Source organism: Tyto alba, unplaced genomic scaffold (genome assembly GCF_018691265.1).
Source record: "Tyto alba isolate M040663 unplaced genomic scaffold, T.alba_DEE_v4.0 Super-Scaffold_2, whole genome shotgun sequence".
Lineage (NCBI taxonomy): Eukaryota > Metazoa > Chordata > Aves > Strigiformes > Tytonidae > Tyto > Tyto alba.
Genome location: NW_024881282.1, coordinates 88,327,560 through 88,341,649, shown reverse-complemented (window position 1 = coordinate 88,341,649; position 14,090 = coordinate 88,327,560). Strand labels below are relative to the sequence as shown.

The 14,090-nt window shown below is 40.0% G+C and overlaps 1 protein-coding gene across 1 annotated transcript in view; it reads right to left on the bottom strand.

Annotated features, from left to right (window-relative positions):
* EXOC4 (exocyst complex component 4) overlaps positions 1-14,090 on the bottom strand; it is a 410,569-nt gene that overhangs the window by 381,607 nt on the left and 14,872 nt on the right. The window contains exons 2-3 of the mRNA XM_042793039.1: positions 8,159-8,348; positions 5,051-5,245 (exon numbers count right to left, since the gene is read on the bottom strand). Of these exons, the coding sequence (XP_042648973.1) occupies positions 5,051-5,245; positions 8,159-8,348 (385 nt within the window). The remainder of the gene's footprint in view (positions 1-5,050; positions 5,246-8,158; positions 8,349-14,090) is intronic.

Here is a 14,090-nt window from a genome sequence, read left to right as displayed (position 1 = left end):
TCATTCAATCGTATTATATGACATGACCTTTAATTACTTGATTCAACATTTCTTCCTTCAACTGTTTTTAGCATTTCATCTCCCAGATTATTTAAACAAATGGAAAATATTAATTTCTCCCTATGGGTATCTCATGGGTCAACAGTAGAGCCAGAACAATTAGATCAACACCACAGACCTCTATGATACTTGAGTTAATTAAGTAACTGCTAGGCAGAGCGCACTGCCCTTCAATCCACAGCCCAGTGCTGGGGGAGGCCAGACGTGGAACTGCCTCCTCCAAGCAAGAAACCTTCTGCCCTTGCCCACTTCTGCCCATCCTGCTGACTGCCCTCTGCTTCGAGATCCGACTTGGCTACAGGGTTGTGTACAACACCTAAAACATCTCTTCTAGAAGAATTTGGATTCCTGCCTTCCAGCAGCCAAGCTCAGGCCTCCAAGGCAAGTGCGAGCTATACCCCAAAACCCCAACCTGCCTCTGCCACCAGCTCTGCTGCTCTCCTTCCTGGAGACAGCCCACTGCCTTTTCTGAAGAAGCTCCTTCTGTGTCAGAATTCCACCCTTAGCACCTGATCATGGAATCACAGAATCATTTAGGATGGAAAAGATCTTTAGGATCACTGAGTCCAACCCTAACACTGCCAAGCCCACTACTAAACCATGTCCTTAAGTGCCACGTCTACACGCCTTTGAAATATCAAAAGGGATGGTGACTCCATCACCTCCCTGGGCAGCCTGTTCCAGTGCTTGACAAACCTTTTGGGAAAGAAATTGTTCCTAATACCCAATCTAAACCTCCCCTGGTACAACTTGAGTCCTATCACATGTTACTTGGGAGAAGAGACATATCCGCACCTCACTAACCTCCTTTCAGGTAGTTATAGAGAGCGAGAAGATCTCCCCTGGGCCTCTTTTTATGTTAAATATGTTAAATAGAAAATACACACCTATTGTGCACATGTGTGCACTCAGTTGCCACATAAAAGTGAACACTACTTTTAGCAATGAAGCGTGTGAAAAAACAGATCCTTTACAGAAAAACGTATTAACTCATATTTGAAGAAAGCACATACAGAAACTGAAAAGAACTGAGATGTATGCTGTCTCAAAGAGGAGTTCTAGCTGTTCCAGACCCTCCTAATTCTCCACAACTTCACGATTCAAAGCAGGTTGAAACTAGGTTATTTTAACACAACCCGTGTAAGGTGCAATTACACAACAGCAAACCCAATCCTCCTGGCTCTGCTCACCGGCGTGTGTATTACCGAGATGCTGGAGGAACACAGAATATGAATACATGGTATTTGCAGCTCATCTCTGCTACTCTAGATGGATATACAATCAGAAACAGAAAGCTGACACTTAAAAATTTTAACTTCATACAAATGTAAGCTGTCACAAAGTACCTTTGCATTGTGTTCAAACTACTGGGAAAAACTGCCATTCTTTTATTAACAATTCTTCCCAGCATTACTCAGTCATTGCACATTAGAACCAGCAGCTGGAGAGTTTTGAGTGATAATGAAACTTGTAACAAGCCATCTTCAGCCGTCTTTTCCAAACAATAAGGGAATTAAAATTTCAATTTAAATGCAGAGGTTTGAAACACGCTTCAGTGGCAAAATTACTTCAATTAATGTGAGTGGAATACAAAGAACAGACTGCAGAAATGTGATGCAGCAGCCAGAAATTATGCCATTAGAGTGCTTGCATCAACCTAACACGGCGACTGCAAAGGTCTAATTTCGACTGTACATATCACAAGGCTACAGGCAACAATATTAATCAGTGCTCCAATTTCAATGTGAGGGATACAAGCTTCTTGTCAGATCACTTTGGGCTTTTTATAAGCCATGAGCATCTGCTTACCTTGAGGAATGAAACAAAAGGACAGAGATCTATATACGCTCTGCATCCCTGACAGTTTAGTAATTATTTTACATAATATTCATATCATATGAAAGGAGAAAGGCATTATCTTGCAGCCAGTGAGTGATTACAACATCATCGCCTCGGAGAGGCAGTGTTCACAGAAGATGGCAAAAGCCAATGAGCCTACAGCACTTTTTGTCTATGAAAAAGCTCCAATTGCAAGTAGGTTACTACTACTTTATTACAGGTACGCTTGTCCTCCAATGAGAATTGCAAGTGTCAATGAACAGCTGAAATACTGTTCAATTTTCACTTGAGGTTTCTTGGCATTCCTTAATATATTAAAAAAAAAAAAAAAAAGCCTAACAGCTGCTTTTTATACCATTATCATTTGCTTTCTTAGAAAAGATACTCTATTCTGAAAAAAAAAAAAAAACAAACCCACCACAAACCACCAAACCAATAACAAACAAAGAAAAACAGCATGGTATACTACAGAATTTCATACTTCACTGAGATCTAATATTGGCTCTTGGGCAACCTTACCTACACACACGTGTGTACATATATAAGTTCATATATATGAAAAAAACTGCACGCACAATATATTGCAAACCAGTAAGGTATCACAAATACATATATTATAAAACATTTCTAAAGTATCTCATATGATGAGCGCTAAGTATTGGGTTTTTTTCTTCTTACACTTCCTATCTCATATTCCAGATAGAAAATGAATTAATTTTCTGGCATTTCCTTCCAAAAAGAACTTTCTTGAATTTAAGGAAAAAAAACACAAATCCACCAAACCAAGCAAACTGGCAAGTGCATCAGTAAAAGAAAGCATCAATATTTCAATTGATACTGTTGTTAACTCTGAACACTGTGGTTTTCCCCCTACACAGAACACCCTTAACTGATATCTACTTCTTTATCTCTTATAACTGGAAATATGCTATGAACACCACACTCCAATTTCCTATATCAGAAACCTGACAAAAGTTTGGGTGAAACATGACTACATTCTTCTCATACATGCTGCCTCAAGTCATTGCATTGCTGATCTGTTTTCAGGAACTCTAATAGGTTTTACGTAACATTTTATAAAGTATCATAAAAATTCCACTCCACATTACACAACAGAAATAGATACATTACCCATTCCAGACAGCTTACAATATGGCAGGAAAGATGTAAGACAATAATAGTTAATTTTAGAAGGGCAGCAAGACTATAAGGAGAGTAAGACTAACAGTGTTCCTGGAAGATCCTTTTAAAAATGGAAAAGGGAAAATTGTGACCAGATTATAGAAAGATGATTGCACCACGTGTGGCATGAAAACAGAACATGAGCAACAGAAGAAAACAGGAGGGTGACAGCAGAGCTAAATCAGACAAGAGGATGTGACAGCAACAACAAAAATCCAGATAGGGTTACACATGCCATCAGAGAAAGGAGTGAGAAGACTGACATCAAACAGTTGAAAACGTTTCAGAAGGCACAAGGGAAGTTTTAGACAGTCATATTTAAGGTAAAATCACAGAATGGAAAGAAAGAACTTAGAGTTCAAGTCTGGGCTCTAGGAATATGAAGTAACAACATTAAGATTTCCAGGTCTTTATCCCGTTGAATGATGACTTATTAAAAAGAAGTGAAGAGGCACAGCTAAGAGAAACACAAAAGACAGTAAAGTTGAAAACAAAACAAAACAAAAACAAACAAAACCCCCAAAACAATAACAAAGGAACACAATAAGAAGATTTCCTTAAAGACATTCTCTGGCAAACACAATGAGGAATATGAACAGACATACTTCTTTTGCCTTCACTTTTGAATCACAGACTGCCTACGGTTGGACAGGACCTCTAGAGAACATCTCATCCAACCCCCTGCTCAGGCATGGTCACCTAGGGCCAGTTACCCAGGACCACGTCCAGTCTCATTTAGAAAATTTTCCACAGACGGAGACTCCACAACCTCTCAAGGCAACCTGTTCCAGTGTTCAACTCTCCTTACAGTAAAAAAAGGGGATTTTTACATTCAGCCATAATTTCCTACGTCTCAATCTGTCCATCACCTCCCCTTCTGTCACTGAGCACAACTGAGAAAAGTCCGTTCGTTGTCTTTGGACCGTCCCATCAGTCATTTATAACCACCCATAAAATCTCCTCAAGGTTCCTCTTCTCCACATGAAGCGGTCCCAGCTCTCTCAGCCTCTCTTTACATGTGAGATGCTCCTGTCCCTTAAGCATCTTTGTGATGCTTCACTGGACTTGACCCAGTAACTCCATTTCTCTCTTGTACTAGAAAGCCCAGAACTGGACTCAGCGCTCCAGATGTCAGGACTGAGTAGAGGGGAAAGATCACCTCACTTGTAAAGTTTTTAATTATTGACAGAAGAAAGTTCCAGGAAAGAAAGGACCAGAGCCTGGTGAGGAAGTGTGCTTGTTAAGTTTCGAAACAAGAGAAAGGAAAAAATTGTTATTAGAGAAGTCCAGGAAACTTCTACCTTCCCCACAAGACCGGAATTGAAAGGCATTCTTATGAAAGAGATGGAACTGAAGTAAAAGCACCTGAAGAGCGAGATAACAAGGATGAAAGAAAGAGGTGGAAGTAGGTAGAAAGGATCAAGAGTCCTGGTAAAAGACTTAGAGGAGGACAATGAGAGGCAAACACATGTAAACAGTGAAAGAGTCTCCCATCTGAATAACAACCAAAGTTGTAAGTGCATTGGGAGATGAAATAAGAGAGAAATGGGATAGTTCTTGCATAACAAAATTGATTTTGAAATAATTGCTAAGATATAAAAAAAAGAATATGATACAGGCAGGTGTCTGGGAAATTAATTTAAAAATAAAGGTAATTAAATTTAAAAACAAGGTTGCAAAAGCAGAAGGAAATCCTACATGCAAAACAAATGGGTAAATAACCAGATGGTTACAGAAATCACTGGGATTAGGACATGTAAACAGATAAAGACAGCCCTGACAAGAGCTAACCCAACAGGATGAAAGACTGCAACCTGAAGTCCAGTCAGGACCAGAACAAAACCAAACGGAAATTCTAGTACAAGAAAGCAGAAAATGACAAAAGAAACTAAGCAGGAAACAAAAGCAAGTATTAGCACGGACGGCAGATCTGCCTGCAGATGGTCAGACACGAGGTACCACATCTTACCAGCATGTCTGTCGCGTTGAGGTAGCGCTTGCTGGCCATGCACTGCTCCAGCTTCTGAGGCACTTGCTTGATGTTCTCTATCTCATCCAGCAAATTCAGGACGTGTTTGTGCTCAATCCCTTCGATCCACAGCTTGCGCAACTCATCCCGCTTGCAATGCAGCAGCATCTTGCATGATAGCAGATTCTCCTTCACCTACAAGCAACATGTCAAAAGATTAATTAAATCTGTCCCTGTCACTGGTGCTTCTAACATCAATCAGCCCTTTCTCACATTTACTTTCTTATGAATTCCAAGAATATCGCAATAGACTACAACCTAATCCAAGTTCCTTAAAACTGCTGGTTATTCCTTCAGCTGAAGGGAAACATGTAGCACATACAAACCAGAAACGCTTTCATAGTGAAAGGGTTTTTAGTACAAGTTTTGTATCACTAGCTAGTGAAAATTTAACTGAAGTAACAACTTGAACAAATGCAGGATCCTATTGACCACGACCGAAGACATATTTGCACATTTTCCAAAAATCAATTCAGTATTGTGGCATACAGCAAGAACCCAATTTTCAGTGAAAGCAAATAAGCCACTACTCATTTTTCCACTGTAAACATCTTCCATCTGCCTATTAAATCTTTTGGCACGTCTCCTCCTTTCTTCCAGTTTGGTGTCCATTTCTGGAAACATGACTAAGAGTACAAGCATTTTCCTAATACAAAAAAAACCTGGGATTTCTCAAGGTAAGAGATATGGTTTCACTGGAACAAACAACAGTTAAGATACAGTTCAATTCATCATTTTCGTTATTTATCAAGGCCATTACATCACCTACAGAAACACCTTGGTGTTTGCCATTCAGCTTGTTTTCAAACCTCATGCCACCCCCTCTAAGTGGCAAAGTCTCTGATATTCTACCCCGTTTGGGAAACATCGAGAGTTTTTCTCCATTCTTTTTGCTCAAACTCACAGCCTGCATTCCCTACTTTCAGGTTCTCCCAATACCCTTTGGTAAGGTCAGTATAACCTAGCTTTTCTTGCATAATGCAAGTCAATAATACATATTAAAATGTGGGAGCAATTAGCAACACAGCTTCACACATTGCCTTCACACTACTCTTGTTTTTGTGATAAGTTATGAATACTTAGGGTCCAACCTTTTCTCAGGCTGAACTCTCACTGAATTACACATGAAGAGAGACTCTCAGAAGTAGGCCCTTCAATTTATTTTTAAATAATGAGCCTTCAAAGCACTCCAGAAATCCCACTTCAGCTACACATTCTCCTACCTTGTTCATCTAAAGGCAGTTTAAAACAAATACATGTGAAACACATAGATGGCCCAAAATACTGACAACTGGTAAGTAACATAAACCAGCCTCCACCTAGAGTCAGAGGAGACTAAGATTTCAGTACAGTAACATTGCACTCTGAAATGACCTTCTACAAAGAATAACATAGAAAGATCCTCCACCAGAGAAGCTAATAAGAGAGCATCACAATTTGCTGCAAAAGCAAACTAAAATGCATCCAGAGTTCATTTCAGACTTAATCCCTGTTCAGTACCTTAATTTAAAATGTTTCACTGGCCTAGCACACCATCATCAGTGGACTGCTGTTACACAGAGCCAAATTAGGTCAGCAATCACAGGGCTAGTAGGAATCTCACAAGACATTCCTTCTCCTGTCGTTGGAAGGAAGAAGATCAACTATATCTACATCTGGGACCAGGGGAAGGAGTAAACAGCAAATCTTTAAGAACAAACCTCCTTTTGGTAGACCCAACTGTTTCTACTTTATAATTCAGTTTTACAGTAGTAACACCTCTAAAGCTAGACTCAAAACCAAGCCTTTCCCAGCAGGAATTCATACAAGAATTGACTACAAAAGGTAAATACAGAGAGGGATCTGGACTATCTATCACTTCCATGACACCTAATGCAAGTAAATTCCTGTGTGTTCATCCACCTTCCACAAGAGGGGAACATAAAAAGAAAGTCTGATAGTGTAATACAGATTGATGACAAACCAGATCTGGGGCCTCTCATGAGATTAGGTCAAAGCTACTTCAATACATATTGACCAAAACTAATAAGAAAACTTAAATATCATAAGGTCCTTCACCCTTACAGTCATTCTTCTAGGTGGGACCAAAAGGTCACACCCGATATGTTTGTTTTGACCTCTGCAAAGCTTGGTATACTGTGTGAAAATAGGCCACCGGCTACAGTTTATTTCAAATTTAGTGCAATTGATCTCTGCTTTCAAAGCACTGAGCTTTGTACATAAATCCTAGAATGAACTCTTACCCTTGGAAAGCATCAGTATGGCCTCATTTTCTTTGAAAATACTAAATGAATTTTAAAAGCCAGAAGGGTCAGTACATAGCCCCAGAAGGGTAAAAGCCTACTGCTCCTAAAGCACTATTGTGAAAGGTTTTAAGATGAGATCTCCAGAACCAGGGAAGGGAAAAAAAAAAAAAAAAAAAAAAAAAGGCATAAATTTGGTGCCTAGTTTGCAAAGTTTAGGTATAGTAAAGTACCCAAAAAGTAAGAGATAGGATAGACAACCAAACAACTAATCTATTGCTGCAGGGAGACAGCAGATGGAACAAGTCCACAACAAAGACTGCCAGTTATTTACTGGCACACTACTGAAGTGTGAGCACTCAAAATACAGAAAGATACAGGGGCACAGAGTTCGTGTACATTCACACAACAGAACTGAGTTTGGAAATAGCATCAAAATCCATATTCTCTGAGCGAAAAGCAAGATGATGAATCACCCAGACTATTTAGGAGGTTGTTGGAGGCCAACATATCAAAACATGAACAGATTAGATGAAAAGGTGTTAGCTTCGCAGCCCTCAGACTTCAAAAACCTGATAGCAACAGGCCCAGACAATAAGCGAACAGGGGGCACCGCAAAGCTTTGCGCTTCATATCCACCTCTCATTTTGCTTTTTAATTACTTGTGTTCTCAAACAACAGAGAGATCCTAGCAATAAAAGGCCACTACCCAGGAAAAAGATAGAGGAGTTGCACAGATTTGTACCTAAAGCACATGCCATCGAGCAGATGCAAGCACAGAAACACATGCAAAGCTCGACTTGACCTGTTTGATCTTGTTGCGCGAGTTGGTGATGCGCTCTGTGATGCTCTGGTACGTGCGGATCGCGGTGGTGAGCTCGGTGTAGTGCTGGACAATGAGCTCATCCAAATCCCGGTCACATTTCTCATAAGCTTCTTCCAGGCGGCCTTTCTCAGTCTCTCGGTCCTCAACATCATCACTGGTAGATAAAGTCCTAAGGACAAAAAGATTACAAAAAACAGGCTATTTTGAAATCACCTGTAAGGACAGGAAGCCTAAAAAACACACTACTTAGACTAACCAGTCGCTCTTACTGCTCTGTACAATTCACTGAGTGAAGCTATTTCTGGTAAACATGTCTGTCTAGTGTTCAGTAGAGAACAAGGTACTTCATGAAAATAAAAACCCATAAATATTGTGGTTTATTACTTCCCCAATTTTCAGATGCTTCAGAGCTTTTTTACTACACTACTGGATTTATGAAAAGGGAAAGTTATCTCTGTTAGTTATCATATTTCCAGAGAGTCATTAATATGGGCATAGTATAACATACGGAATATATTCTGATTTATTACTTAAAGAACCATAAAGCAGAAACTCTACTTTGGACTCGGGGACCGATGCAATTATTTGTTAGAAGCGTTGCAGTTACTACTACTTACCTGCCAAAAGCACACTAGGGATATCCCAAGTACACAGAGAAATCTATCAAAAGCCTACCCGTGCCTTCCAGTAGCCAATCTGATTTCAAGCGTATGTCAGTACAGCAAAGAAGTGTCATGGGCTCTTATTTCCACACACACTCCAATTTATTTTAACTTCTGAGTAATATCATCTAGCATTTTTTTTTTTTTTTTAAATCAATGAAGTTTGAGATTCCAACAGAACTGTTGAAAATTTAATGCAACTGGCACAGAAGACAAAAGCATCTTGGTGTCCCTCCAAATTGCTACTCAGTAATCAATGCAATCTTCTTCTCCCTCTCTCCAGCTCGCTCACCCCCTCCTCTCGAGACCCATCCTACCACCAGATCCAGAAGCCAACACCTGGAACGGCTCCATGGCACTACCAGTAAGGCCCAGGAGACAGGAATAACAAAAAAGACAGATACTTATCTCCTACAGTAGGTAGCACTCAAAAAGTTGGCTTGTGCAAAAAAGGCATTCTGAATTTTCCTCTTCATTTACCCTTGGAAGGGTAGCTACGGTCCATTCGTTTAGGATCAGTTGTAGTAGTTATGATTTAAACACTGGTATATCACAACCTTAAGAACCAGCAGGGATGAATTCTATAGTGCTACTTCAAACAATTTCCAAATCACCTTAAAGAACTTATGATATGAAAGCACGCAAAAACACAGGTATTTTTAAAAAATTTTACAATCACTGAACGCAACATGTTTTGGATCATATGCTTGAACATCATGAAACAATCACAACTTGCAAAGGAATTTGGAGCATCTACTTGCTGAAAGTGAGATGCCTTGTACAGCATGAACACGTGAACACCATTATTTCATTTAAAATCACATATTTATAGGCCTCTGAACTGAGGCACCATCTTAAGATGGTATGCATGCTACACTGAAAGAGTATAAAAACAGTAAGAGACTAGAAGAGCCAGTTTCCAACCCTAAAGACTGTGGAAAAAATACACCTCCAGGAATGAGAGAACTTCTTTATTTTCTTCTGGATTTCTTAAGTTATTTGTGTGGAAAAGGTCAAATAGTTGAAAGGAGACAAAAACCCCACTGCTCAATGCTACTGCCGCACTCTGCTACCACAACAGCTTTCACTTCAGATTTGTTAAAGCAATGAGGTCCAGTCAAACTAAAACCAGTATCTCCTGCTGTCAAGTAAGAAAGAAAATATCAATTTTTCTTGCCATAACAGTCACTTGTCCTCTACAGTAAAAGTTAGAAGGTAAAGTGAAAACCGCTTACACATCATTGAAAAATAACAAAGGAGAGAAACCTATTTCCTTATGGTTTATTTTAAGAGTATCTTCAGTGACAACAAGCAGGACACAAGAAGGATTAGTACTTGATAGATTTTTCTGAATTCTTCAGTATCAGTAGGAAAGTAGTAGGAACTCAAGTGCAAAAGCTCTTCTCAAAAAAATGTAAACAAAGAATTTAAGTCAAACGTACGAGAAATGCTCCCTCTCTCTCAGAAAGTCAAGATATACCCAGAACTTCCAGTTCACTACTCTTTCTTCCCTTCGAAGAAAAACAACAGTCTGTACCACCTACTCAAGGACTCCATCTTTAAAAAGAAGGAAAAAAAATAAATAGTGCCATTTCACAGGGGATCACGATCCCAGAAAGAGCAGCTAAGAAAACTCAAGTGAGCAAGCAAATCTGTACTGCCATATGGAATCCGGCACGAGAGGAGGACAGGAGCACACGCACACTTGTCCTACTCAGCTACCACAGAGGACAGAGGAATTACAGCCAAAATATATCCTACAAAACCCTAAAAGAAGACAATGTACCCAAGTGATGCATTTTACTTTACATGGTTTTAACACTCCTTTTCACTTTCAGATGGCAGTGGCAGAGGGGTAACAGATACCACATGGAAATGAGGAGGAGAGATCCTCTGTCTTTTGTTATGCCTCAGACTATCAGCGTGGGTGCCTGACACCCTGCTCCCCACTCCCAAACACCGAGAGCTGTTGTGTTTTCCAGGGGATGCGGGTGCATCCTCTTGCACGAGGAACACGCTGAGATGAGAACCCCCCTCCTCATGCCACTGACGGCGTAGCTTCTTCCCATACATAAAATATATTTGTAGCATTTCAAGTTCCATGCTTCATGGTAGCTACAGAAACAGGAATGCTTTCTAACATGATTACATTAACATTTTACTCCCAAACGTTCTTAGTTGTGGCTTAAAGCACGTTTTCATTAAAAAATTATCTTTTTCTTTATCTGTACTCTATGCAAAGCACTTTAATATCATGCAAAAAGGACCTGGGAAATAAGAACAGTAGTACAGTGGTTAGAAAATAAACCTGGCATTAAGAAATGTGGGTTACAGCCTCTGCTCTACCGCAGACCTCTGACACGGTGCTTGCAGCGTCTTCACATTGCAGACTGCATCCTGCCACTCGAGCGTGAGCCACACACAGCTCTCAGCTACTACAGACCCCTGGTGTAAATATCTGCACTTCAGTGGAACGGGCTGAGCAGGCAGATTCGGGTCCTGATGGCCCAGATTCTCTTTCTCACGTGGGGAATACAGAGCACTGGTTCCTCAAACAAGCGATTACGTACGCCAAGTACTACTGGAACACTCAGCCCTGTTAGCAAAGGTCATGTAAACACTTCAGACAAAGTAAGGTATAAAGATATGTTAGAAAACAAAGCAAAGTATACAGTTAATGCAACAGTATTCAACATCCAGTACTTGTGAGACACAGTGAAGGTTGGGTTCATGCTGTAATAGATGAGTAGAAAAAGCAGGTGTTTGGCAGTAAATCATCCTCCATTAAGAGCTCTTGCAGATGTATACACTGTCTTTGTGAAGAACTGCTTATTCCTCCTACAAAAATGTTCTTCAGCATGGTTACACTGGGCACAAACATATATCCTTTTTAGGAACTGACATATTGGTTTGAGTTTGAAGCTGAACAGTATTGCTTGTCTCAGTAATTAAGGAAAATATCAATTCTCTCTAACCTGTGATACAGATTACAGGAGAATCAGGGATTGCTCCAGACAACATAAAAGCTGAACCAAGTTGACCTATATCACAGACTAGAATTTTTTTAAGTTTTCATGAAAAAAAATTCAATTTCAAGATTCTTGATTTGCCAAAGCAGTTCAAGCTTTGGCTTGAATCCATCCGCAATGCCAGTAGTTTGTTACAAAATCTAATGATCTTTCTCCAAGGCTAAGACTACATCACTGTAATGTCAGAGGATATCACAAGCCTCTTCTAGTGCTTCAGCAAGCTCCTGCCTGACTTAAGCTTCCTAACAACACCCAGTCACATCCGTATTTTTCAAGCAGACTGAAATTGTGCTGCCCAGTTGTTTTTGTCCTTGTAACTGAGTGTAACCTGCTCTCTGTAGGAAAAATATTTTTTGCTAAAAACCCCTGACATTTGTAGAACCAAAACATAGATGTTTATGAAGCCTGAGAGAGTGCTCACAACAGGACTTGTATCTTAGAAACCACAAAACATGTCAAAAAGAAGGACAAAACTAGTATAGCTGGAAATCAGAAGCCTTTGTGAGATACCAGAAGGTTATTTCCTACTGAAATAATGTAATGACAATGTCTAACTAAAAGTATCAGTTTCGGTTCTCATTTCACTATTTGTCTGCTTAGATATCTAACATACATTTGCTGCCACCTTCAGCAGAATCAAAATGCTTTAAGGGGGGGAAAAACAGCCCATCTGGTTGAGCACTACACACCTTCTCGCAGTCTAAACTCCAAAGACCTCATCTTTTAAACACACAACACAGCCTAGTAGTAGCGTGAAAACACTGGCAGCCCATATTGAAAAGCAGGGTAACAGAAATACAGAGATGTCAAAGCTCCAGGCCATCCAACCTGACTTCAGGAACCTCAGCAGCACACGCTGGGAACATAGTTGAGAATTAAGTCTTTTTCTACACTTATAGTTCTCTGAAAAATTAGCTTAAATGCAGCAGTAGCCCAGAATACAAGATGAGAGCAAAACAAAGGAATTACTCTGCTGCTGTATAGAAACCTTACTATGCCCATGCTTGCAGTGATGTGTAGAGTTCTGGTCTCCCCTCTCTCCTGTTGCCCTTGGAAGTGCAACTCAAACAACGGAGGGGATGAAGAAGCTGTTCTCTGCAGAGACGCTGAGGCCAAGACTCTTCAGTTTGGAAATGAAAAGGCTGAAAGGAAACATGACTGAGATCTGCAGAAGTCAGCAATGGGATGGAAAACAAATGCAAAGCAGTTTTTCACCAAATCCTGCACTACTAGAACTAGTGGCCCTTTCTGAAACTAACAGGAGATCAGTTGAAAAAAGGATAAGTAAGCATGCTCACTTGATACATGTGAACTAAGATTATTAGAAAATAGGTATTTGTGGAATAGAATTATTAAGATCAATTTAAGATGTTTTAACAATTTAACAATCGTGCTGCAGAAAAAATACTGATCTTTTGAGGAATAGTTAGAGTAACTACAGGATAAGGAACTCATAAATAATCTTACTGGAGACAGTTTGGCCTTGTAGTGGCAGGTGCCAAGAAACACAAAGATAAAGAAGCTGCAAATTAGCAACAAAACCAGAGCAGGCCAGCCTTGAAGGACAAGATCTACGTGACCACAGGACTGAGTTTGTGCAGAAGCAAGGGTCAACTGCCAGACACAGTGAAGAAGACTATGAGCCTTCATCTGAAGACGCCTGATGACCACCCAAAGACTCCAACTGACATGTGCGAGAGACCTTAACATATGCTAAATGAGTTCCGAAGGAAAGTTATGAATAGGAGAAAAATGCAATGAGTATGTATGATTAAGGTAGTATAAATACTTCTTGATTTCATTTTCACACACACACATTAGGAGGAGCTATCCCCGGTGTGTCCAGCGCTGTAATAAAGAATGCCTGCTTTCTAAAACTCCAGAATTAAGTCTTAGAGAGTGAATTAATTACCACTTTCCAGTAACACACTTACACTTTAGGTAGTGAACTCTTGAACCCTGCTGCAGGATTTGAGGCTCACAACATCAGCAGGTTCAGAAAAAGGACTTAAATGTATTCACAGACAACAGGTCAAAACAAATACTGAAAGAAACTAGCTGGAGTGTATCGTCCAACATCCCTAACTCAACAAATGCAGACACTACGGAAATATAGAGGCACTGGACATCCACAAGTAGCCAGGTCTGCATCCCCTAACGTTGTGTATTACCACTGTTCGAGACAAACTACCTGGCTGGAGGAACCACTGATCTGCCCCA